Below are 27,899 nucleotides of genomic sequence, written 5' to 3' on the forward strand. Positions count from 1 at the left end.
GTGATTCCACAGGGATGGTGCAGCAATCGGGCAAATTTAGGACTGGGTAAAACTAAGTGGTGGTCATTAACAGAACGGAGGAGGTGGGCAGGTGAATAAGGAATGGTGAGAGAGGATAGGTATTGAGGGCGGCCAAATCCATGGGCCTTAAATGCAAGTGTTAATAATTTGAGGATTATGCACTAGTTGAGAGGAAGCCAATGATATTTCTATAGTAGAGGAGAAACATGGTCGCGGCATTGGGCATGACATAGCAAACAGATGTCTACATTCTGGAGGAATTGAAGTCTCTTGATGTTGCAACCTAAATATGCTATGTTACAATAATCCAGCCTGACGGTCAACAGAGACAGAATCAATGAGTGAAAAATATCAAAATTGAAATATCAACAGATAGTTCGAAGTTGGTGAAGAATATAGAAGCCAGTTTTGTAGACACTAGATATTTGAGGAGTGAATGTGAGGTGTGCACATGGATGGAGGGGAAGGGATAGAGATAGAGGAGAAATGCTGGACATGGATGTAGGGGAGGGGAGGAAAGTAGATGCACATGGAAGGAGGGGAGTGAGGAGAACTGCTGGATATGCATGGAGGAAATTGCTGAATTTAAGGGCTGGATCGGAACACTTTGAAGGCAGATGCTGAAACTCGAGAAAGGATAGTGACAGGGCTACGATGTAGACAGGACACATGAGACACAGGAGGATGGTGGACATGGTGAGAGAAAAATATCAAATGGAAAGAAGACACTGCATAAAACAGAAGACACTGGGACCAAAGCGAATAGAAAAACCAAATGATCAGACAACAAAGGTAGAAAAAAGTATTTTATTCAGAATTTATTAATTGGAATATGTCAGCTTTTGGAAATGTGCATCTGTGATATTTTGCATGTACGTTTCAATTTTTCTAGTATTGCTGCATGCTGAGTCTGACTTCTTGAGGTAACTTTCCAGTTCAGTATTTGCCTTCATATCTGTTGTGTCATATGTTTTTCATGTGTGATCAAGGTGCAGTATCCTGCTAGTGTGTAGCATTTGCAGCCCTTTTTGTCTTGTTTTTTTTACGAGGTAGTGTATTGGTGTTTTAGAGCCTGGTGTAATTACAGTTCTGCCTTTCCACGCATAAGATTGTGCTCGTCCTGTCCTTGGAATTAGTGCTGTTATGGTTTGGTAAGGTTATGAGTGTGTTTTTGCACAAGTTTGTGTATAGTGTTTTGCAGTGGAGAGATTGTGTGTCCACACCTCTGACCCCCCCCCCCCCCGGGGTTATGAGAATTGGAACTACTAATTGTAGTGGACTTGAACTGAATAATTTCTGGGGAGGGGGAGTTTCATGATAGCATTGTGCTTATTATTTCAATCAGTTTTTCTGTACATTTGTCTTTATTTGAAATTTCATAAATAAACAATTTTCTAAAAATTGAATAATAATTTCAATGCGGTGGAGCTGGGGTGGGGTGGGGCTAGGATGGGGCCCCACCAAATTGGTCTGCATAGGGCCCCGCACTTGCTAAGACCGGCCCTGAGTACACCGCTCATATGAACCCACCCAACTTCACTTGGGAGTTATGCTCTATCTTATAAGCTTGACTGGGTGGGAAATAAGAGCAACTGAGGTGCTGCATCCATTGCAGGATGTCCCACACATGTGACATGAAGACTTTTGGGTGTTAATGGAAAACTCTGGACAGGTAATTTTGTTTAGGGTTGTATCTGGTGAATGTTACAGGTAAGCATCTTCACTTTATAAACACAGATTTTCTCTAAATTGTTCATGCCATTGTAGTACTGTTGTGAATCAGTGTGATACCTAGGCGGCAGTCTGAGGATCAGCATAACAGTACCATAGCTTACTCAGATTCATAAGGGCAGGTATGGCCAAGGGGGAACATAATGAATTTCAGGATGAAAAAGAGAGATTGATGATTTTGTTTGTTTGAATTGGTATTTGAATTCTCTTTAGACCTATCTAGCTAATACTGTGCCTTAGCAGTTTCTTGTTGAAAGTTGTTTACCTTATTTAGTGTTTTTTTTCTTCTTCATCATATTAGCTGGATTTGTTGGCCAAGAAAGAAAGCAATCAGAATATTGCTGCCTACAACCTGGGCATTCTGAAGCTATTAAACGCCAGAAAAAATGAAAAACCTTATGAAGTTCAAGTAAGATCATTTTGCCTTTTCATTCACTGAAATCACTAACACTGCCATTGTAGATGCATCTTTGTTTTCTGTTGCATTTCATGGTTCTGTGATCTGGATTTCTTTTGATCATATTCTTTTGATCATAATCTCGAACCTTAATCAAGATAGATAGTTAGCCAAGTGCTGGCTGTTTAAAATCTAAAAGTATAAGTGGTCGCCCAAATTTAACATATTTTCAGTGACAGTTACACGTAGAGGCGTATTTTCAAAGCACTTAGACTTACAAAGTTATGTGGAGGGGCATTTTCGATATGACGTCTGTCCAACTTTGGACATTTTGCACAAAATGTCCAAAATCTAAATAGGAAAGAAGGTCATTTTTGAAAAAGAAAAATGTCTATCTTTTTTTTTTTTTTTATTTCAAAATACTGTTTCGAAGAAGGTTTTGTGCTTTTAACGTTTTGTTTTCTGGTCCATTTGTGAAAAAAAAACCCAAATAAGTGCAAAACATAGAAAATCAAGCATTGGGATGTAGGAGGAGCCATCATTTTTAGCAGACTGGTCCCTCAGACATCTCAGGAGAGCAATGGGGCACCCTAGGGGACACTTCTGTGCACTTCATAAAAATGCTCCCAGGTACACATCTTACCTTTGCTCCCTTATCTTGTCCCCTGAACCTCCAAAACCTACTGCCCCCAACTGTACACCACTACAATAGCCCTTATGAAGGAGGCACCTATATGTGGGTACAGTAGGGTTTTGGTGACTTTGGGAGGGATCTCAGTTTCCAACATGTGTGACAGGTAGAGGGAGATAGGGACCAGAGTTCCGCACTTCATAGTGCATTGCACCGACCACTACAATACTCCGGGGACCTGCATGCTGCTCTAATAGACCTGACTTTAACATCTGAAGCTGTCATAAAAGCTAATAAGTTCATATTTTTATTCACATTTTTGGGAGGTGGGAGGGGATCAGTGACCACTGGGGGGTATTGGGGAGTCACCCCGATTCCCTCCAGTGGTCATCTGGTCATCTTTTTGTGCCTTATTCATTATAAAAACAGGTCTAGCTGTTTGTTTTAGTCCTGGATGGTTTGGTTTTGTTCCATTATAATTATGGCTGAATAATGTCCAAGTCTTAGGAACACTCAGATCCCGCCCTTACCATACCCCCGACACACCCTATTGAAATTTGGATACACTGCAGAAGAACAGCATAGAAAAAGTTCTGAAAAATAGATTTTGAAAATACTGATTTGGACGTTTTTGTGAGAAAAAGTCCAAATGCTGATTTATGCCATTTTTAGACGTTTTTCTCTTAAGAAAATGAACTCCATAGTAACCTATGGAACTATGTAAGTCTAAGGGGGTCTTTTACTAAGCCACGGTAGCATTTTTATCTCAAGGTAGAAATCAACTGGCAGTAAATGTCAAGACACCTATAGGGATATAATGGGAATCTCTGTGTTAACCGCCAGCTGATTTCTACTGTGAGCTAAAAACGTTACTACAGCTTAGTAAAAGACCCCCTAAGTGCTTTGAAAATGAGCCCCACAGACTACTACGTTGAAAATACATGTATAGTTTTGAATAGTCAGTTATGTATTTAGAAATTATACATGCTTTTTATCCTTTGGCACTTAGATGTCTAAATTATGAGAATAGTTTTTATAAATCATTTTTCACATGCAGACAGTGGCTTTTATAAAATTGCAAATGAGTAAAAAGTAAGCACACTGCAAGACTGCATGTAGACATTTCCCAGTGCATGATTTGGATGGAACTAGGATGGAGTTGCAGTGTAGGCAGGGGCAGCCAGATGTTAATATAGCTAAAGCCAAGAGTATAGTTCCACTACTATCTTACAAATATTAAGCTCTAAAGAGATCATTCTGAAACTGTCTATATTGAGCTAAAGACAATGTAGGCTTTTTATCCACAAGCTTTGTACTAATGTTTAAAGTGAAAGTATAGTATGTCCTTTTCCTTTGAAAACTGCCATGCAGACATTTACTCTTGCTTGTTGTGGAGGTAGAATTCATCAGCAGCTGAAAAAGCAAATAGAATGCTAGGAATTATTTCTAATAAATAGAAATAAAACAAAAGAAAGGAAAATAAGATAATACCTTTTTTTATTGGACTAGCAATGTATTTTTGACAAGCTTTTGAAGGTAGAACAACCTACTTTAGGACAGATACGAGCAAAAAATGACAATATCAAAATATATATAAGTAGAAACATGACGGCAGATAAAGGCCATATAGTAGATGACGGCAGAAAAAAGACCTGCATGGTCCATCCAGTCTGCCCAAAAAGATAAACTCACGTGTGCTATTTTTTGTATATACCTTACCTTGATTTGTACCTGTCTTTTTCAGGGCACAGACTGTATAAGTCTGCCCTGCCTCCCACCACCTCTGGCACAGACCGTATAAGTCTGCCCAGCACTATCCCCGCCTCCCACCACCGGCTCTGGCACAGACCGTATAAGCCTGGCCAGCACTATCCCCACCTCCCAACCACCAGCCCTGCCTCCCACCACCGGCTAAGCTGCCCATCCTCTGTAACCCCCAATTCTAACTGTTCTTAAGTGATCCCACATGCTTATCCCATGCCTTTTTAAATTCTGGAACAGTCCTCGACTCCACCACCTCCACCGGGAGGCCATTCCACGCCTCCACCAGTTCAGCTTTATGCTTATCATCTTCCACATATTACTCTCTTTCAGCTTTGAGCCTCACAATGCTGTTATGGCACTTCCTCTTGTGACTTACATATCTGAAAAAGGTCTTGTCCCCCAATTTTACCGTATTAGCTATGTACGCTGCGTACGACTTGTAGCGCTATAGAAATGCTAAATAGTAGTAGTAGTAGTAGTTTTCCTCCATTTGCCGCTTCGCTTTCCTGATACCTTTTTTAGCTTCTCTTTGCTTATTTAGGTATTCTCTCCTGTCTTCATCTTTCTGAGTCGTCTTATAATGTGCAAAGGCTAGCCTCCTTTCCCTTATCTTTTCAGCTACTACATTCAAGAACCAGAGAGGACTTCTTTTCCTCTTACTTTTATGTAATTTTCTGCTCCTTTCAGTCTTGTCCATTGCTGTTCTACATCCTTTAGCTGTTCCCATCCCGCTAACTGTTCCTTGAGAAATTCCCCCATCTCGGCAAAGTTAGTTCCTTTGAAATCCAGGACCTTCAATCTTGAATGAGCTCTCTCTTCTGTTTTAATATTGAACTATACCATACGATCATCACTAGATGCCAAATGGTTTGCCACCTTGACGTCAGAAACGTACTCCCTATTCGTAAGCACCAGGTCTAGAACAGATCCATCCCGCTTCAGTTCTGTCACCCACTGCTGGAACAATTCTTCCTGTAGGGAATCTGAGATCTCTTTGCTTCTAGACGACCCCGCAGCTGGGACACCCCAATCAACATCCGGTATATTGAAGTCACCTATCAGTAGTACTTCCCCTTTCCTATCTATCTTGCGGATGTCTTCAATTAAGTCCCTGTCCATTTCCTCCGACTGTGAGGGAGGTCTGTATATCACTCCGATATAGATACATTTTCCTTTCCCTCTTTCCAGTTTAACCCACAGCGCTTCTTCCATACCCCACATGTCCCTCAGTTCTGTCACTTGGATATCATTCTTAGCATATAATGCCACACCTCCACCCTTTTTTCCTACTCTGTCCTTCCTGAATAGATTATAGCCAGGTACAGCAACATCCCAATCATGGTTCTCTATGAACCACGTCTCTGTGACTGACACTAAATCCAAGTCCATTTCCATCATTGTAGCCTCAAGATCTAGAAGTTTGTTTCCCATACTATGGGCATTGGTATACAAGGCTTTCCAGATTTCCCTCTTTTTATTCACTTCTATAGAGGCATTAGATGTTCTACCTTCCTTGGGGTTAATTATTGCTTCGTGTAATGTCTTTTGGAGAGGGTGTGGTTAGTGATAGTCCTTGCGAGGACCTAAGTGTCCTTGGTGGTGTGTAGAGGATCATCCTATTCTTCAGGTACTCAGGGCCATTTCCTTTGAGGGCCTTGAAGATCAGACATAGAGTTTTACATTTAGCCCTGTATTGTACTGGTATCCAATGTTCTCCGAGGACAAGCAGGCTGCTTGTTCTCACGACTGGGTTGATGTCCACGGCAGCCCCCACCAACCGGAAGAAACTTTGCGGGCGGTCCCGCACGCAGGGCACGCCCACCGTGCATGCGCGGCCGTCTTCCCGCCCGTGCGCGACCGTTCCCACTCAGTTTTTTTTCCTTTCCGCGCTGGAGAGAGACGTGTTCACGTCTCTCTCTTAGTCAGCCCCGGAAACCGGATTGCGGCCTAGCCCGCGGTTTTTTCTTTGTTCGTGTAAGCGTTCGCGTTATTTTTTCTTAAAAAAAAAAACGAAAAAGAGTTTTCCTAGTCGTTCCTAGTCTTTCTTTTTTGGGTGTGCTTTTCACCGCCACCATCGACGATTTTGACTTCGCCGACGTGATTTTTCTGTCGATGTCCTCGAAGGTCCTGAGCAGATTCAAGAAGTGTGGTCGGTGCGGCCGGCAGATCTCGCAGACCGATACTCACGCTTGGTGCCTCCAGTGCCTCGGCCTGGAGCATAATTCCAAGACGTGCACCTTGTGTCTCGGTTTAAGGAAGTGGACGCAGGTGGCGAGGCAAGTTCTGCGGGACCGTCTTTTTGGAACTTGCGCCGGCTCTTTGACGTCGACCTCGATGGCATCGGTGTCGACGACTGGATCTTCGGTGCCGGTACCGATGTCGACGGCGCCGACTATGGCATCGACCCCAGGAGCACAGGTACCTTTGGCCCGCCGGCGACGGCGGTGGTGAGCGGTCGCGCAGGCAGTCTACCCCGGCCACTCCCGCTGCTCAGGGCCATCGGGACCGAACCCTGTCGGATCCGATACCTCGAGGCCGGGGGGGCTCCACCTCCTCCTCGTCTCTTCCATGGAGCGCCGATGATGTACATCGCAAGAAAGCCAAGACGCACCATCATCGGTCGCCCACGGCGCACAGGACTGGCAGCTCCAGAACATCGAGGGACGACTCGACACCCAGGAAGCAGCAGTGCCGGGAGGAGCGTTCCCCCTCGGTCGAAGAGGTGTCGCTGCGTGGGTCCGCGGGTATCTCGGTACCGTCTCCTGGACCCGAGCAGCTACCGGCACCCACACCGGTCCCCCTGCCTTTCCCGACAGCGGGCCTTGACGAGTGCCTTCGAGCCATCCTTCCCGGGATCCTGGAAGGGCTGATGCGACAGGCTCTACCGGCACCGGGGGTGCTTGCGCCCCTGGCGCCATTGATGGAGGCGCCGGTGGGCTCTGGCTCGATGCTGAGGCCTCCGACGCCGCTTGCGGCACTGGTGTCGACCGCCACTCAGGTGGAGTCCCCGTAGACGTCGATGGAGGGAGCTTCGTCCCCGCCGGCGCGGGAGTCCACCGCTCGACGCCATCATCGAGGACGTGGTTCCTTGCAGTTGAGACGGGCCCGGTTGAGGTCTGAGCTGAGAGAGCTCATGTCCGACACCGAGGAGGAGGAGGACCCCAGATATTTCTCCTCAGAGGAGTCTGTGGGCCTTCCCTCCGACCCCACTCCTTCACCAGAGAGGAAGCTCTCGCCTCCTGAGAGCCTCTCCTTTGCCTCTTTTGTCAGGGATATGTCTATCAGCATTCCCTTCCCCGTGGTTACTGTGGATGAGCCGAGGGCGGAGATGCTCGAAGTCCTCGACTATCCATCACCACCTAGAGAGTCTTCCATGGTTCCGTTGCACAATGTCCTTAAGGAGACACTGCTTCGGAACTGGTTGAAGCCACTATCTAATATCACCATCCCCAAGAAAGCGGAGTCCCAATACAGAATCCACTCAGACCTAGAGTGGATGCGGCCTCAACTGCCTCATGACTCGGCGGTCGTGGACTCTGCTCTCAAGGGAGCATGGAGTTCGAGGGATACCGCCTCGGCGCCCCCTTGGCGGGAGTCTCGCACTCTGGACTCATTTGGGAGGAAGGCCTACCAATCTTCCATGCTCGTGACCCGCATCCAATCATACCAGCTCTACACGAGCATTCACATGCGGAATAATGTGCAGCAACTGACGGACCTGGTCGACAAGCTCCCTCCGGAGCAGTCCAGGCCTTTTCAGGAGGTGGTCAGGCAGCTGAAGGCGTGCAGCAAGTTCCTGTCCAGGGGTATCTATGACACCTGTGATGTGGCATCTCGAGCTGCGGCACAAGGTATAGTGATGCGCAGACTCTCTGCATGCCTCTGACCTGGACAACCGCACCCAGCAGCAGCTGGCGGATGTCCCTTGCTGGGGGGATAACATTTTCGCCGAGAAGGTCGAGCAGTTGGTGGACTAACTACACCAGCGGGAAACCGCTCTCGACAAGCTCTCCCACCGGGCGCCTTTAGCATCCATCTCAGCAGGTGGACGTTTTTCCCGGGCCCGGCAGGCTGCACCCTACGCCTACAGCAAGCGTAGGTACACCCAGCCGGCCCGAAGGCCTCCTCAGGCACAGAGACAGTCCCAGCGTGCTCGTTCCCGTCAACAGCGTGCGCCTAAGCAGCCCCCTGCGCCTCCACAGCAAAAGCAGGGGACGGGCTTTTGACTGGATCCATGGGAACATAGCCGCCATCAAAGTATCCGTGCCGGATGGCCTGCCGGTCGGGGGGAGGTTGAAAGTTTTTCACCAATGGTGACCTCTTATAACCTCCGATCAGTGGGTTCTCCAAATAGTGCAGTGCGGATACACCTTGAATTTGGTCTCCACCCCACCAAATTGCCCACCGGGAGCCCAATCCTTCAGCTCCCATCACAAGCAGGTACTTGCAGAGGAACTCTCCGCCCTTCTCAGCGCCAATGCGGTCGAGCCCGTGCCACCCGGGCAGGAAGGGCAGGGATTCTATTCCAGGTACTTCCTTGTGGAAAAGAAAACAGGGGGGATGCGCCCCATCCTAGATCTGAGAGGCCTGAACAGGTATCTGGTGCGAGAAAAGATCAGGATGCTTTCCTTGGGCACCCTTCTCCCCATGATTCAGAAAGACGATTGGCTTTGTTCCCTGGATTTAAAGGATGCTTATACTCACATCCCGATACTGCCAGCCCACAGACGGTATCTCCGATTCCGTCTGGGGACACGTCACTTTCAGTATTGTGTGCTGCCCTTTGGGCTCGCCTCTGCACCACGGGTGTTCACGAAGTGTCTCGTGGTGGTTGCAGCGTAGCTATGCAGGCTGGGAGTGCACGTGTTCCCGTATCTCGACGATTGGCTGGTGAAGAGCACCTCAGAGGCAGGAGCTCTTCGGTCCATGCAGTGTACTATTCACCTTCTGGAGCTGCTGGGGTTTGTGATAAATTACCCGAAGTCCCATCTCCAGCCAGTTCAATCTCTGGAATTCATAGGAGCTCTGCTGAATTCGCAGACGGCTCAGGCCTATCTTCTCGAGGCGAGGGCTCAGAATCTCCTGTCCCTCGCTTCCCAGACCAGAGCGTCTCAGCAGATCACAGCTCGGCAGATGTTGAGACTCCTGGGCCATATGGCCTCTATGGTCCACGTGACTCCCATGGCTCATCTTCACATGAGATCTGCTCAATGGACCCTAGCTTCCCAGTGGTGCCAAGCCACCGGGAATCTAGAATATGTCATCCGCCTGTCCATCAGTTGCCGCGCTTCGCTGCACTGGTGGACAAATCGGACCAATTTGATCCTGGGACGTCCATTCCAAATTCCGCAGCCCACGAAGGTGCTCACGACGGATGTATCTCGCCTGGGGTGGGGAGCTCATGTCGATGGGCTTCACACCCAGGGGGTGTGGTCCCCCCAGAAACAGGATCTTCAGATCAACCTCCTGGAGCTCCGAGTGGTCTGGAACGCACTGAAGGCCTTCAGGGATCGGCTGTCCTATCAAATCATCCAAATTCGGACAGACAATCAGGTTGCAATGTATTATATCAACAAGCAGGGGGGCACCGGATCTCGCCCTCTGTGTCAGGAAGCCGTCAGGATGTGGCGTTGGGCCTGCCAGTTTGGCATGCTTCTCCAAGCCACATACCTGGCAGGCGTAAACAACAGTCTGGCCGACAGGCTGAGCAGAGTCATGCAACCGCACGAGTGGTCGCTCCATTCCAGAGTGGTACGCAAGATCTTCTGAGAGTGGGCACCCCCTCGGTGGACCTTTTCGCCTCTCAGACCAATCACAAGCTGCTTCTGTTCTGTTCCAGACTACAGGCACACGGCAGACTGGCGTCGGATGCCTTTCTCCTCCATTGGGGGAATGGCCTCCTGTATGCTTATCCTCCCATACCTTTGGTGGGGGAGACCTTGCTGAAGCTCAAGCAAGACCACGACACCATGATTCTGATAGCGCCTTTTTGGCCCCATCAGATCTGGTTCCCTCTACTTCTGGAGTTGTCCTCCGAAGAACCGTGGAGATTGGAGTGTTTTCCGACTCTCATTTCACAGAACGAAGGAGCGCTTCTGCACCCCAACCTTCAGTCTCTGGCTTTCACGGCCTGGATGTTGAGGGCGTAGACTTTGCTTCGCTGGGTCTGTCTGAGGGAGTCTCCCGTGTCTTGCTTGCTTCTTGAAAGGATTCCACTAAAAAGAGTTACTTTTTTAAGTGGAGGAGGTTTGTCGTTTGGTGTGAGAGCAAGGCCCTAGAACCTCGTTCTTGTCCTGCACAGAACCTGCTTGAATACCTTCTGCACTTATCAGAGTCTGGTCTCAAGACCAACTCAGTAAGGAATCACCTTAGTGCGATTAGTGCTTACCATTATCGTGTAGAGGGTAAAGCCATCTCTGGAGAGCCTTTAGTCGTTCAATTCATGAGAGGCTTGCTTTTGTCAAAGCCCCCTGTCAAGCCTCCTGCAGTGTCATGGGATCTTAACGTCATCCTCACCCAGCTGATGAAACCTCCTTTTGAGCCACTGAATTCTTGCCATCTGAAGTACTTGACCTGGAAGGTCATTTTCTTGGTGGTAGTTACTTTAGCTCGTAGAGTCAGTGAGCTTCAAGCCCTGGTAGCTCATGCTCCTTATACCAAATTTTATCGTAACAGAGTAGTACTCCGCACTCACCCTAAGTTCCTGCCAAAGGTGGTGTCGGAGTTCCATCTTAACCAGTCAATTGTCTTGCCAACATTCTTTCCCAGACCGCATACCCGCACTGCTGAATGTCAGTTGCACACATTGGACTGCAAGCGAGCGTTGGCCTATCTGGAGCGGACACAGCCCCACAGACAGTCCACCCAATTGTTTATTTCTTTCAACCCCAATAGGAAGGGGGTCGCTGTCGGGAAACGCACCATCTCCAATTGGCTAGCAGATTGCATTTCCTTCACTTACGCCCAGGCTGGGCTGACTCTTGAGGGTCATGTCACGGCTCATAGTGTTAGAGCCATGGCAGCGTCGGTGGCCCACTTGAAGTCAGCCACTATTGAAGAGATTTGCAAGGCTGCGACATGGTCATTTGTCCACACATTCACATCACATTACTGCCTCCAGCAGGATACCCGACGCGACAGTCGGTTCGGGCAGTCGGTGCTGCAGAATCTGTTTGGGGTTTGAATCCAACTCCACCCTCCAGAACCCGATTTTATGCTGTTCAGGCTGCACTCTCAGTTAGTTGTTCTTCGTAGGTCAATTTCTGTTATGCCCTCGCCGTTGCAAGGTTCTATTGACCTGGGTTCTTGTTTTGAGTGAGCCTGAGAGCTAGGGATACCCCAGTCGTGAGAACAAGCAGCCTGCTTGTTCTTGGAGAAAGCGAATGATACATACCTGTAGCAGGTGTTCTCCGAGGACAGCAGGCTGATTGTTCTCACCTACCCTCCCTCCTCCCCTTTGGAGTTGTGTTTTTTCCTCATTCCTTTGCTTGTCATTTAACTGAGCGGGAACGGTCGCGCACGGGCGGGAAGACGGCTACGCATGCGCGGTGGGCGTGCCCTGCATGCGGGACCACCCGCGAAATTTTCTTCTGGTTGGTGGGGGCTGCCTGGACGTCAACCCAGTTGTGAGAACAATCAGCCTGCTGTCCTCGGAGAACACCTGCTACAGGTATGTATCATTCGCTAAGTTTATACAAAAATGGTGTGATGTGGTCACGTCACGTGCAACCTTCTATGAGTCTTGCTGCTGCATTCTGAATCAACTGGAGCTGGTGCAGCCTTTGTAGTCAGACCATTGTATAGTGCATTGCAGTAATCCAGTCTTGATGTTATCATGGCATGCACAACTGAGATAAGATTTACCTTCTCGATGTAAGGAGAGAGGCAGTGTAGCTGTTGCAAATAGTAGAAGCAGCTCTTGAAGGTTGCTTGGATTTGGAGAATTAGAGTAAGTGTTGAATCTAACTGTATTTGGTGCCAATCAAGTCACTTCAATGGGTCATATACATATTTGGTGCCAATAAAGTCACTTCAAAGGGTCATATACGTATTTGGTGCCAGTAAAGTCACTTCAATAAACCTTTGGCTGTTGAAATTTCTTTGCCCACCCCTACTTCTTGGCTTTGTCTGTTGGTATACACATGGAGGTTGCTTTACCCTAACCTGTTGGTTGCTGCTCTCACGAGTCGTGCTAGCATATCATGGATCTACAGTGTAAAAAGCTGCTGAGAACTCTAGCAGTACTGAGGCGAATCCCCTGTTTCGGTTTCTGTGAAGATCATCTAGTAGGGATACGAGGACCTTTTCTGTTCCATAACCGGGTCTGAATCCAGATTAACATGGATCTAGCCAGTTTCTCTCTTCTAGCCAATCATTAAGTTGAACACAGACTGTTTGTTCTGTGAGTTTCCCTAGAAACTGGCCGGTAACTTTTAAGTTTGTCCTGGTCAAGGTTGTTTTTCTTTAGCAAAGGGCGAACAATTGCCCTTTTTAATGCTGTTGGTAGTTGCCCATTAGAAAGAGAGGTGTTCACAATTTTTGTTGTGCCTTCTATGAGGCCCATACTTGCCTGCTGCACTATCTTTGATGGGCAGGGGTCGAGGGAGCAGGTAGTTGGTCGAAGGTTTCTTAGGATTTTGTCAAGCCTCTCCTCTGTCATTGGGTTAAAAGTGACCCATCTGTCTCTGTCAGGAGGGGCGAGTTGTGCACCCCTGGTTAACTGGTTGGGGACTGGGTGGGATTGCCTGTAAATCCTAGTGGAGACTTTTAATATTTTTGGCAAAGTATGCAGCAAAATCATTGCAGTTTAATTTAGACTGGGCTGGTTCTGTTGTGGGGGTTGCAGTAGGCTGTTTACTGAACAACTGCTTGGTTGAATAGGCAGCCTGTGCAATTCATTGAGAGAAATACTGTTTTTTGGTTGCTGTTAGGGCTTGGTGGTACTTTGTCATGTGCTTCCTACAGTTTAGCCTGTCTTCATCCAGGCGAGATTTATTCCATCTTCTTTCCAGTTTACGTCCTTCGCGTTTAAGGATCCGAAGTTCTGGAGAAAACCAAGGTGAGTGTTTGTGAGTGGGGCATAAGACCTTTTTTAGTGGTGCCATTTTCTCTAAGGTCTTGGCTAAGTGTGTATTCCAGATGTCAACCTGTTCTGACACTGTAGTTGTCTTTTCATCCACATGTGGATAGTCCAAGGCCTGTAAGAAATTCTCAGCGGTCAGCTTTTTTTTTTTTTTTTTGTCTCTGATATCCTTCTAAACTCTGGGAGGTGGCATTTGTTTCAGGTGGTCACTTAGGGAAAATATAATTAGAAAATGGTCTGACCATGATAGGGGTGTTATTTCTTTTTTTAAAAATTTTTTAATAAGAATCTTTATTGAAGGAATCCACGTATTACAACTGAAGCTTTACAGGCAAAAATCATACAGGTTCCCCTCCATTAAACATCTGGTATACATACAGTCCTCTACTGAAAGCTTTCGTACATCAGCAATAGTATTTCTTGTAACATTTAAACTTTTCAATTATACCCATTCCCCTCCAAACCCCCCCCCCCCCCCCATCACCCTCACCCCTCCCCTCTCCCTTACCCCTTCAAGAGGAGGAATTCTATCCATCATTTTCACATTAGTGACTTTATCACAGGAGCCCGTATCTGTTCCCATTTTGCTAGGGTTTTATGTTCCTTAGCCATTAGCTTTTCCATACCACTTATATACCCAACCAAATTACACCAGCGGCGTATTGAAGGGCATTCATTCTTCTTCCACATCCGTGCAATCAACAACCGAGCTGCATTAAAGCAATGTTTGGCCAACTGGCTTCTCACAGCACTAAGCCCGGCAATAGATCTATTAAATAAAAACACTGCCGGATCCCAAGGGATCTGTCCCTCCACCCACGCTTGCACTCTGCCTCGCACCGATTTCCAAAATGCTTTTACTTTTCTACAGGACCACCAAATATGTCCCATTGTGCCTACCTGTCCACATCCCCTCCAGCATAATTTTGATGTCCCCGGGAACATATAATGTATCCTCGCCGGGGTGAGATACCATCGGTACAGTACCTTTGTGCAGTTCTCTTGGATATTGACTGCCCTGGAGCTATGGACCGAGGCCCGCTCCATCTGCTGCCAAAGTTCAGGCGTATAGGTCACCTCCAGTTCCTTTTCCCACCTATCACGGTGCTTACCGCTAACCACTAATGAATCCCTCAAGTGGCCATATAACTTAGAGATCAGTCCCTTAGTTTCCTCAGTCTCCACACACATTCTCTCTAACAAAGTAACCTCCCCCCTTAACTTACTTTTTAGACCAGATGTCTGAAGAAAATGAATAATCTGATTATAGGCAAACCTATCCTGTTGAGGTAAATCATATTTAGCCGCTAGTTCCCCAAAAGTAATAAAATGCTCCTCTTTCATTAGTTGCCCCCAACATATTAATCTACTTTTTTGCCACTTAACAAAAGGGGAAGGAGAGCATCCAGGAGGGAACGCAGCATTATATGCTATAGGTGTCAAACGTGACTCATGGAATCCTTTCACTCGCTCTAATTTATCCCAACATGAGAAAGTATATTGAATGATAGGGTTAAGAAACTGAGGAAGATATCGATATTTAGGTGCCAGCCAAAGTAATTGCCCTAACTTTAGGGGGCTACAAATCATATATTGTTCCATTCTGATCCATAGTTTATGATCTGATTCATGAAACCACTCAATGGCAGCTTTTGCCTGGGCAGCCCTGTGGTATAGCCCCAAATGCGGCACTCCCAGTCCACCTTTACCTTTACGGGCTACATACAAAATGGACCTAGGGAGTCAAGGTTTACGACCCTGCCATATAAAGTGTTGAAGCTTGGTTTGAAGCGAACGAAGCATACGTTCATCAATTGGCAAAGGTATAGACTGGAAGAGATATAGCAATCGCGGTAATATGTTCATCTTAACTGTTGCTATTCGCCCAAACCATGATAAATGTAGTGGGTCTCATCTATCCAGATCTTTCCCCAGTTCCTTTATTAATGGTAGATAATTAGTTGCACTCGTGTCCTCCACCTTACGTGTGAGTATTACACCCAGATATCTTATTCCTTGTCATCAAGCAGATGAAGCCATTACGTATGGGTTGTGTCCATCAACCAGCAGGGGGAGATAGAGAGCACTCAACTTTTCACAGTGCCTCATGGCCAGCTAGCTCCACTGCCTCTTCAGTATTTGTTTGCAGGTCTTCGCAGAGGGTCTTCAGCGTCTAAAGCCACTATTGCCCGTTGGCTCAAAGAAGCTATCTTTTCAGCATATCTGCTGTCTGGCCGGGCTCCACCTGAAGCCTTTAAGGCACATTCCACAAGAGCGATTTCCTCTTCCTGGGCGGAAACTGGAGCACTATCTCTTCATGAGATTTGCAGTGCTGCAACATGGGCTTTTAAGCTCTCTTTCGCCCGACATTACAGGCTGGATGTGGCTGCCAGGAGGGATGCGCGTTTTGGAGCACAGGTGCTAGCGCGTGGTGTGGCTTGTTCCCACCCTATTTAGGGATTGCTTTGTTACATCCCATACGTAATGGCTTCATCTACTTGATGACAAGGAAGGGAAATTAGGTTCTTACCATGATAATTTTCTTTCCTTTAGTCATAGCAGATGAAGCCATGAGCCCTCCCTGTATGATTGTCTGTATTGCAGTGATTCTGATTTTAGGTGCTGTTCTTGTTTCCTGAAGTTATATTCCTTCCTTGGGGAGTTGGAAAACAGTCTTCAGGATTCTTGTTACAGTTATAGGAGGATGAGTTCATTCCCTCCAGTTCATGTTTTGGGAGGATGAGTTTATTCCCTCCAGGAGGATGCAAGTATTCTCTCCGTTTATACAAAGTGGAGGACGAGTTTATTCCCTCCAGAAGGATGAGTTCATTCCCTTCTTTTTTGAGTTTATGCCCTTGTTAAGGGGCCATCGTTCGCTGTGAGGAAAGTTCATGTTATTCCCATTGCGGTTTGCCATACTGCTTTGGAAGCTTCAAATACTGAAGAGGCAGTGGAGCTAGCTGGCCATGAGGCACTGTGAAAAGTAGAGTGCTCTCTATCTCTATCTTTTTACAGATTAACTGGCTGTGCTGCAGCTCTGTCTGTACATTTTAGACTTAGATCCCTCCCACCCACCCCTCTACCCACCCACCCCTAAGGTGATAGTTCTTATATACCCTCCCAAGCAACCTAATCTGCCTGCAGATAACTGCTCTGTCTCTGTGTTCAGGCTCTTCACCTCCTTTCCTCCCACATTTTTCAAACATAGTGGGTGTGACTTGTTCTTACTGGGCAGTGCCTACCTGCCTGCTGCCTACCATTCCAGTTTTAAGCCTCTAATCCAGCTCTGCCGTTCTATCTATCACTTAACACCTCAGTCACTACATATATACCCATAACACCTCAGTTACTACTTATGGCCCCTTTACACATTCTCTTCCTTGCCCTGTCCCTTCCTAATCTTTTTCCCCTCCCCCTACCGCTGTCTACCACTGGAACTCACTGCCCACCCATGTCCTCTCCCATCTTGCTCACTACTGCAATACCCTACTCACCCCCGTCCCTCACCACCTCACCATCTCTCCTGTCCCCCTCCTCCTTCCTAGCTCTCAACCTTCAACACTTCCTTCCTGCCATTAACCCATCCCCATTCCTCCTAAGCGCATCCCGTCTTCGTCGCCTTCGTCGCCCTACCTCCCCCACCCTCCTCCGCACTCTCTTGCTCCTCCTCCTGCTATCCGCAGGAGACATCAATCCCAATCCAGGTCCCCCACACCTGTCTTCGTCCTATCCATGCAAACGTTTCCGGGATGTCTCCAATCTCATATCTATTCCCCTCCTCCCCCCCTCTTCCCTCCCCTTCTCATGTGCACTGTGGAATGCCCACTCGGTCTGCAACAAACTTCCCTTCATCCACGATCTCTTCATCTCTCATTCCCTTCACCTGCTTGCCCTAACTGAAACCTGGCTCTCCCCTGACGACTCTGCCTCAGTTGCGGCTCTATGCCATGGAGGCTATCTCTTCTCCCATACTCCCCGCCTAGTTGGCCGTGGAGGAGGCGTCGGGTTACTACTCTCGCCCTCCTGTAGCTTCCAACCCCTCCTCCTACCACAGTCTCACTGCTTCTCATCCTTTGAAGTCCACTCCATCCGTCTATTCTACCCGTTGCCACTCAGAGTGGCAGTCATTTACCGCCCCCCTGATAAATCCCTCCCTTCCTTCCTCACCGACTTCGATGCCTGGCTTTCTGTTTTTCTTGAACCCTCATCTCCATCCCTCATTCTCGGAGACTTCAACATACACGTTGATGACCTGTCCAACTCTCACGCTTCTCAGTTCCTCACTCTAACATCCTCCTTCAACCTCCAGCTTTGTTCCACCACCCCTACTCACCGTGATGGCCATTGCCTTGACCTCGTCCTCTCCTCTTCCGGCTCACCCTCCAATTTCCACACCTCAGCTCTTCCTGTCTCTGATCATCACCTGATCACCTTCACACTTCTTCACCCTCCCCCTCAGCCCCGCCCAACATTAACCACTACTTCCAGGAATCTCCAGATTATTGACCCTCCCACCTTATCATCTAGTATTTCTAATCTCCTCCCCTCCATCATGTCCTCCGAGTCTGTTGACGAGGCTGTCTCCGCTTACAATGCCACTCTCTCCTCTGCTCTGGACACCCTTGCACCATCCACCTCCCGTCCCACAAGGCGTACTAATCCCCAGCCCTGGCTGACCCCTTGCATCCGTTACCTTCGCTCCTGCGCCCGATCTGCTGAACGCCTCTGGAGGAAATCTCGCACCCATTCAGATTTCCTTCACTACAAATTCATGCTATCCTCCTTCCAGTCCTCACTATTCCTTGCCAAACAGGACTATTACACCCAATTGACTAATTCTCTCAGCTCTAACCCTCGTCGTCTCTTCGCCACCCTTAACTCCCTCCTCAAAGTGCCCTCCGCTCCCACCCCCCCGTCACTCTCTCCTCAATCACTGGCTGACTACTTCCACGACAAGGTGCAAAAGATCAACCTTGAGTTCACTACCAAGCCACCTCCTCCTCTTCACCCTTCAACCCTCTCCCTCAACCAACCAACCCAGACCTCCTTCTCCTCCTTTCCTGATATCTCCGAGGAGGAAACCGCCCGCCTTCTTTCCTCCTCAAAATGCACCACTTGTTCCTCTGATCCCATCCCCACCAACTTACTTAACACCATCTCTCCTACTATCACCCCCTCCATCTGTCATATCCTCAACCTCTCTCTCTCCACTGCAACTGTCCCCGACACCTTCAAGCATGCTGTAGTCACGCCACTCCTCAAAAAACCATCACTAGACCCTACCTGTCCCTCCAACTACCGCCCCATCTCCCTCCTACCCTTCCTCTCCAAGACACTTGAGCGCGCAGTCCACAGCCGCTGCCTTGATTTTCTCTCCTCTCATGCCATCCTTGATCCGCTTCAATCCGGTTTTCGCCCTCTTCACTCGACAGAAACAGCACTTTCTAAAGTCTGTAATGACCTGTTCCTTGCCAAATCCAGAGGCCACTACTCCATCCTCATCCTCCTGGATCTATCCGCCGCTTTTGACACTGTCAATCATGACTTACTTCTTGCCACACTGTCCTCATTTGGGTTCCAGGGCTCTGTCCTCTCCTGGTTCTCCTCCTATCTCTCCCACCGCACCTTCAAAGTTCACTCTCATGGATCTTCCTCCACCCCCATCCCCTTATCTGTTGGTGTTCCCCAGGGATCGGTCCTTGGACCCCTTCTCTTCTCAATCTACACCTCTTCCCTGGGCTCCCTGATCTCATCTCATGGTTTCCAGTATCATCTCTATGCTGATGACACCCAACTGTATCTCTCCACACCAGACATCACCGCGGAGACCCAGGCAAAGGTATCGGCCTGCTTATCCGACATTGCTGCCTGGATGTCCAACCGCCACCTGAAACTGAACATGTCCAAGACCGAGCTTATCGTCTTTCCACCAAAACCCACTTCTCCTCTTCCTCCACTTTCTATCTCAGTTGATAACACCCTCATCCTCCCCGTCTCATCTGCCCGCAACCTCGGAGTCATCTTTGACTCCTCTCTTTCCTTCTCTGCGCATATCCAGCAGATAGCCAAGACCTGTCGCTTCTTCCTCTTTAACATCAGCAAAATTCGCCCTTTCCTCTCTGAACACACCACCCGAACTCTCGTCCACGCTCTCATTACCTCTCGCCTGGACTACTGCAACTTACTCCTCACCGGCCTCCCACTTAGCCATCTATCCCCCCTTCAGTCTGTTCAGAACTCTGCTGCACGTCTCATATTCCGCCAGAACCGATATACTCATATCACCCCTCTCCTCAGGTCACTTCACTGGCTTCCGATCAGATACCGCATTCAATTCAAGCTTCTCCTTCTTACCTACAAATGCACTCAGTCTGCTGCCCCTCACTACCTCTCTACCCTCATCTCCCCTTACGTTCCCGCCCGTAACCTCCGTTCACAGGATAAATCCCTCCTCTCAGTACCCTTCTCCACCACCGCCAACTCCAGGCTCCGCTCATTCTGCCTCGCCTCACCCTATGCTTGGAACAACCTTCCTGAACCCTTACGCCAAGCTCCCTCCCTGCCCATCTTCAAGTCTTTGCTTAAAGCCCACCTCTTCAATGCTGCGTTCGGCACCTAACCCTTACCGTTCAGTGAATCCAGACTGCCCCAATTTGACTGCCCCTATCGGACCGACCGTTCACTTGTCTATTAGATTGTAAGCTCTTTGAGCAGGGACTGTCTCTCTTTGTTAAATTGTACAGCGCTGCGTAACCCTAGTAGCGCTCTAGAAATGTTAAGTAGTAGTAGTAGTAGTATCTCCCCCTGCTGGTTGATGGACACAACCCATACGTAATGGCTTCATCTGCTATGACTAAAGGAAAGAAAATTATCATGGTAAGAACCTAATTTTCCCTTCCCTGGGTGACCCAAGTTAGCGGATAAAGCTGACGACAGGTCCAATATTCTATCTCCTCCATCCCTACTGCCATTGCCTCAGTCTTTGTGTAATTGATTTTGAAACCCGAGACTTGGCTGTAAGACTCAATTTCAGCAAATACTGCCGGCATAGATGTCAAGGGAGAGGTAAGTGTCAGCAGGACATCGTCCGCAAAAAGGGCAATTTTTGATTCCCAAGCACCCGCCTTCACCCCATGGATTCCGGGATTAGATCTAATGTTATAAGCTAGAGGTTCCATAACCAGGGCAAATAAAAGAGGGGAAAGAGGGCACCCCTGGCGTGTACCTCGGTATAACTCAAAAAAGGGGGAGGAGCAGCCATTAATTCTGACACATGCCCTAGGAGCAGCATATAGTTCCTGGATCAGGCCTCTGAACATAGGCCAAAAGCCAAACCTCTGTAATACCATATGTAGAAAGGGCCAGTGTACTCTATCGAAGGCTTTCTCGGCATCGATACTAAGTAGACAGCATGAGGATCGTTGTTGTTTCGCCAAATATAGCACATCCAACGTCCTCTTAATATTATCAGAGGCTTGTCTTCCCAAAAGAAAACCCACCTGATCCGAATGTATCAAAGTTGGTAGGACATTCACTAATCGAGTAGCCATTACTTTAGCCAGAATACGTACATCAACATTAAGTATGGAAATCGGGCGGTAGGAGGCACATTCAGTCACCTCTTCCTCTATAATATTAGCAAAATTCACCCATTCCTCTCTGAACAGACCACTCGAACCCTCGTCCACTCGCTCATTACCTCTCGTCTTGACTATTGCAACCTTCTCCTCGCTGGCCTCCCGCTTAGCCACCTATCCCCCCTTCAATCTGTCCAAAATTCCGCCGCACGTCTCATCTACCGCGTGAACCGATACTCTCATATCACCCCTCTCCTCAAGTCGCTTCACTGGCTCCCGATTTGCTATCGTATACAGTTCAAGCTTCTCCTATTGACCTTCAAGTGCACTCAATCTGCAGCCCCCCATTACCTCTCTACCCTCCTCTCCCTGTATGTTCCCACCAGTAACCTCCGCTCTCAGAACAAATCACTCCTATCTGTACCCTTCTCCACCACCGCTAACTCCAGACTCCGCCCCTTCTGCCTCGCATCACCTAATGCCTGGAACAGACTTCCCGAGCCCATACGCCATGCGCCCTCCCTGACCATTTTCAAGTCCTTACTCAAAGCCCATCTCTTCTCCCTTGCTTTTGGCGCCTAACCACCTTCTCCATTCATGATACCTACACTTACTACATAGTTTGTTACCTTTAGATTGTAAGCTCTCTTGAGCAGGGACTGTCCTTCCCCATGTTTAAACTTGTACAGCGCTGCGTAACCCTGGCAGCGCTATAGAAATGCTAAGTAGTAGTAGTAGTAGTAGTAGTGGTTTGGGAATAACTGCTATCCAAGCATCTTTCATGGTAGGAGGTAAGTTTCCTCCCTCCCGCACATAATTTAGAACCTCAGTCAAAACTGGTGCAAGGTATGGGGCAAAAGCTTTATAATATTCCCCCGTATATCCATCCGTACCTGGTGATTTACCTGTCTTTAATGACTTAATAGCTGTGAGTACTTCCTTAACATCAATCTGAGCCTCTAACATATCCCAATGTTCCGGTCGTAGGGCTGGGAGATTCAATTTCTCTAGGTATGCCTGAATAGCAGTATTTTGAATAGTGGGATCATTAGTGTATAATTCAGCATAAAAAGTCCGAAATCGGTTTCTAATAGCTTGAGATGTGGAGAGACTCTTACCCTCCCTATCTTTGATCCTAAATATATTTCTATCCACCCTAAATTTACGCAACCTAAGTGCCAATTGGCAACTAATTTTATTTTTCTCTCTATAAGCATGTAGATGGAGTTTTTCATTGATAAAATCAAGATCCTTAGCGAGCAGTACATCTAAATGTAATCGCGCCTTCTGGAGTGATCTGTAGATCATAGGGGAGCCTGGGCGTTTATGTTGAACCTCAAGGTTTGCAATCTGGTTCCTCCAATACCGTTTCAAATATTCTTTCTGCCGCTTGAGGCGCCCAGCCACTGTCATAAAATGCCCTCGTGAGACTGCTTTCAAAGCTTCCCATACTACAGCAATGGAGGGACCAGATCCCAAATTAAAGCTTAAATATTCTTTAAGTACTTTCACATAATTTTTGCAAATCTGCTCATCTCTAAGCATAGCATTATTTAAGGTCCATTGATTATGTGAGTCATCCTCATTAGAGAGAGAAAGCATTACTATACAGGGGGCATGATCTGAAATAGTAATATTTCCTATTCGTGCATCCCTCACATGTCCCTCCAGCAATTTGTCTATAAAAAGAAAATCAATGCGAGAATATGAAGCATGCACTGAAGAATAAAAGGAGTAGTCTCGATTGAGTGGATGCCCATCTCGCCAAACACCAAAAAGCCCCATCTCCTCTACATAGGAGGCCAGATGTTCAGCTAATGTTCTATCTGCCCGGGAGACTGTCCCCGAACGATCCAGCTCTGGGTTCATGGTGGCATTAAAATCGCCTCCTAAAATAAGATAGCCTCCCTCTATAGATCGCACACTCTTCTTCAATGTTTTAAAGAATGAGGCTTGGCCCGTATTTGGCCCATAGATAGATCCCCAAGTGTATTCCCTAGACTCCAGCATTCCACGAATAAAAAGAAAACGTCCAGCTGGGTCTCTCTTAATTTGCTGGATCTGTACAGGTATGCTAGCATGAAAAAGTAAAGCCACTCCTCGTTTCTTACTATTCGCAATATCAGAGGCAAAAATTTTTTTTGAGTAAGAGGCTGGATGAAACAAATATTCATGTGCACGCTTCAAATGTGTTTCTTGTAACATTACCACCTGCGGACGTAATCTAGCTAATTCTTGGTATATCAACTGCCTTTTTCTTGGAGCATTTAAACCCTTAACATTTAAAGTAAGTATCTTCAAGTCAGACATCATCTTTTTTCCAAAAGGAAAGCAAGGTACATATATAAGCATTAAACCTCATTTGGAATAGAACTTCTCCCCACATAGACACAGGAAACAAACATAATCCCCACCTGCCCTCCCTACCCAAACAATATTTTCTATGCGGTAGAGAGAGAAAAATCTCCTCCTCCCCACCACACTGAACTCCCAACAAGGTCAACAGCCTCAGCCTCGGCTCTCCATCCCGCTCCCCCCCCCACCCAGAAACCTTTCTTCAAACTCGATACAGTTACAAAAACAGTTCTCCTCTCACATCCCTGGTAGCCTTGCCAACCCAAGAAGAAAAAATAAAACACAGCCTTGTGCCATTCACAGTTCAGGTTGCAGATTATGTTGCCGCCAGTCGTGGCTTCTTCGCTTTATTAAAGACTTGCTGCCATTGGCGGACTTTGTCTTGAGCCTTGTCTGCCGCTGCGGTATCATCAGCTTCCGTTTCCATCAGGCCTGCTACTTGTAGCAACTGCTTCGCATCCGCTACATACGCATTCGGTGGGATTTGCCCGCTATGGCAAAACATAATGCAAATGGAAAAGCCCATCGGTATTTAATATTGTGTTTGTTCAGGGCTGCCAACACCGGTTTCATCTCTCTATGCCATTGCAATATGTGTGCAGACAGATCTTGATATATTGTGATCAAAGACTCGTTATATCGCAGCTCTTTCTGCTGGCGAGCTTGAGCAAGTAAGATTTCTTTTTCAGAAAACTTCCAAAACCTGACAACAATGTCCCTCGGTCTGTTATTCTGGGGAGCACCCAAAGCTCTGTGTGCCTGCTCAATTTCTGGCATAGGGGTGTCAGGCATTGCAGCTAGTAATTGCCCACAAATCTCCTGTTCGATTTTCAGGACCTCTTCCTGGGCCCCTGTCTCTGGCACTCCCCGAAAACGCAAGTTCTTGCATCTACTGCGGTTTTCAATATCATCAAGTTTATATTGTAAGTCGGTCAGCTGCGTTTCAAATCCGTCTTCTCGCTGCTCATCCACACGCAGTTCCAAGTCTTCAATACGCGTTCCCACTTCCTTGAGCTCACCTCGCAAGTTATCAATTCTTTTCACAATGTCCGCCTTCATATGCGCTAAATCTTTTCGAAGCTCAAGGAGCAGGCGTGCGGAGTGCGATTTTTCTGACCGCGCCTGTTTCTTCCTCCGATCTCCCAGACTCAAAATCTGAGGCCTCCTCGGGTTGCGGCGAGACATGGCGCGATGGAGTTTTGGACGCGCGTTGACTGCTACGTCCCCCTCCCTTGGCCTCCAAACTTTTTAATTTTTGAGACATCGTACCATCCCTCACTTCAGGTGGGCTTCAATCCACAAGAGAGGTAGGAATTTCATCGTTTGTAGTGCTAAAGTTCGCTATATTAGCTGGGCTGGTCGGGAGCAACAGGCTCAAGCCTCCATCGAGGACAGTGACGTCACCAGAAGTCGATAGGGGTGTTATTTCAATATTGTTATCCCAGAATTTTGGGATATCCATCCCTTTCTAGAATACCAGGTCTAGTATGTGATCCTTTTCGAGGGTTGGAGAATTGATCACGTGTGTAAATCCTAGTGCTGTCATCGTGTTCAGAAAGTCAGCTGTGGTGGTATCTGGGGTTTCGATGTATAGATTGAAATCTCCCGTGATCACCAGCCTAGGGTAATTCAGGGTAATTTGAGTAATCAGGTGTAGTAGTTCTTGCACAGATAATGTGGTGTTATGAGGTGCTTGGTATACCATGAGCAGCCAGATTGGTTTCTTCTCTTCAAGTTGGATTAAAAGACTCTGATTCATGTAGCTGGGGGATGGGACAATCTGTGCAGTTTGACTGTATCCCGAATCAAGAGTGCTACCCCGTCACACCTGGGGGTCCCAGATCCCTTCCCCCACCTTCTCCCCAATTACTCCAATTTCAAAATTAAGGGGCATTGCTTTTTTTGTGTGTCTGCCCTTTCCCCTGATTATTTGCAAAAGTTCTTTGAGTGCTTGGGCTAACAATTTCCTCAGCAATTAAAAAAAAGTGGTTTACAGGTGAAGCTGAGGTTAATCATTAATCTCAGTCTTTTGGTTTTGGGATGTATGTCCATGTGTGTCTCTATTAATATGGTCTACATTTCAAATTATAATAATCTCAACAGAGAGAGAGACACTTATAAAGTCCCAAAATATAAATTTTCCGTGTCTAAAACTTAGGTCCTTCTTATTGAATGGCCATGGACAAAAACCATAGATTTACAAAGCTTTTTTTATGTGAAATAAAACCTCTCAGTGAGTCTCCCACACTGCTCATGGAGTATTTTGTAATTTAGCAAATGGCCAGCCTCAACAGGCACAGTTTGCTTATTCTGGTGACGGTTCCACACATCCTTGAGGTTTTATGTTTGCCATCTGGTGTGAGAGCAGGGCATTAGATCCTCTTACTTGTCCTACACAGACCCTGCTTGAATACCTTACACTTGTCAGAGTCTGGTCTCAAGGCCAACTCAGTAAGGGTTCACCTTAGTGAAATTAGTGCTTATCATGAACGTGTAGAAGGTAAGCCCATCTCTAGATAGGCTTTAGTTGTTCGCTTCATGAGAGGTTTGCTTTTGTCAAAGTCCCCTGTCAAACTTCCACCAGTGTCATGGGATCTCAACATCATTCTCACCCAGCTGATGAAAGCTCCTTTTGAGCCACTGAATTCCATCCATCTGAAATACTTGACCTGGAAGGTTGTTTTCTTGGTGGCTGTTACTTCAACTCGTAGGGTCAGTGAGCTTCAGGTCTTAGTAGTGAATGCACCTTATACTAAGTTTCATCACAATAGAGTAGTCCTCCACACACACCCTAAGTTCCTGCTGAAGGTAGTGTTGGAGTTCCATCTGAACCAGTCGATTGTCTTGCCAGTGTTCTTTCCCCGACCTCATGCCCATCCTAGCAAAAGCAGCTTCCACATCTTGGATTGCAAGAGGGCATTGGCCTACTACATGGAGCGGATAAGGCCTCACAGACAGTCCACACAGCTTTTTGTTTCTTTTGATCCCAACAGGATGGTGGTCACCATCGGGAAACCACCATCTCAATTTGGCTGTCAGATTGCATTTCCTTCACTTATGCCCAGGCTGGGCTGGCCTTGGAGGGTCATGTCATGGCTCATAATGTTAGTGCCATGGCTGCGTTGGTAGCCCACTTGAGGTCAGTTTTCATTGAAGAAATTTGCAAGGCTGAAATGTGGTCTTCAGTCCACACATTCACATCACACTACTGCCTTGAGCAGGATACCCGACACAACAGACAGTTTGAGCATTCAGTGTTGCAGAATCTGTTTGGGGTCTAGAATCCAACTGCACCCTCCTAGGCCTGTTTTATTCTGTTCCAGGCTGCACTTTCATTCAGATTGTATATAGTTCCAGGTTAATCTGTGTAGTGTGCTCGCTGTTGCTAGGTCCTATTGACCAATGTTTGTTGATTTTGTTGAGTTTGGATGCTAGGGATTCTTCACTTGTGACAGCAGGCTTCATATTCATATTCTCACAATCCCGCCTACCTCCCCTTGGAGTTGTCTCTTTCATTATTTTATTTTTTGTTTTGGCTTTAATATTAAACTGTGGGAACCGCGTTCTCATGGCGGGCGGGAAGGCACTCATGCATGTGCAGTGGAGCGCGGCTCTTGCTTCTCAAAACTGACTTTTTTACTTTGGCATAAATGTTGGACCGGGCGACGTGGATCGGTGTCTACCCACTCGTGAGAGTATGAAGCCTGCTGTCCTTGGAGAATACCTGCTACAGGTAAGTATCTTCGCTGTATCTCCTGGCTGGATTTGAACTCCAGGGCCAATCAGAGCCCAGAGCTTTAACTTTGAAAGTATCTGTCCAATGGTACTGCACGTTGCCTTCCCACAGGGCTTAAACTGAAAAGAAAACAGTCTTTTATGCAACAGCTTTAATACAGAAAACAAGCACCACCTGCTGGCCAAATGAGAGAAATACACTGCATGAAAAGATTAATACAGTACACAGGCTTGAAAAACCCCTGTTTCGCCACAGTCACCTTCAGATCCTCAGATAAGTTCACAGGCTTGAAAAACCCCTGTTTCACTACAGTTGCCTTCAGATCCTAAGATACTATCACGCCAAGATCCCTCTTCCTGTCTGTTTGTATCAGCCTCTCACCGCTTAACGCATACGTCTCCCTTGGATTTCTACTCCCTAAGTGAATACATATTCTGCATTTATACTAACATTATTTTATATGGAAAATGGAAATAATTTTTAAAACAGCACAGAGAGACACTCAATATACAGTCAGAGGTAAAATTATCACCTAATGGGATTATGTATATAATATTTACGTGCACTGTTGTGATACCCAGGATCCAAACAGCAACAATCCTACC

The 27,899-nt window shown here is 47.2% G+C and overlaps 1 protein-coding gene across 1 annotated transcript in view; it reads left to right on the top strand.

Annotated features, from left to right (window-relative positions):
- Positions 1-27,899, top strand: part of CCDC81 (coiled-coil domain containing 81) — a 251,340-nt gene that overhangs the window by 157,580 nt on the left and 65,861 nt on the right. Inside the window, 1 exon segment of the mRNA XM_030200151.1 lies at positions 2,054-2,161. Coding sequence (XP_030056011.1) covers positions 2,054-2,161 — 108 coding nt within the window.

The sequence above is a fragment of the Microcaecilia unicolor genome, chromosome 4, assembly GCF_901765095.1.
Source record: "Microcaecilia unicolor chromosome 4, aMicUni1.1, whole genome shotgun sequence".
Lineage (NCBI taxonomy): Eukaryota > Metazoa > Chordata > Amphibia > Gymnophiona > Siphonopidae > Microcaecilia > Microcaecilia unicolor.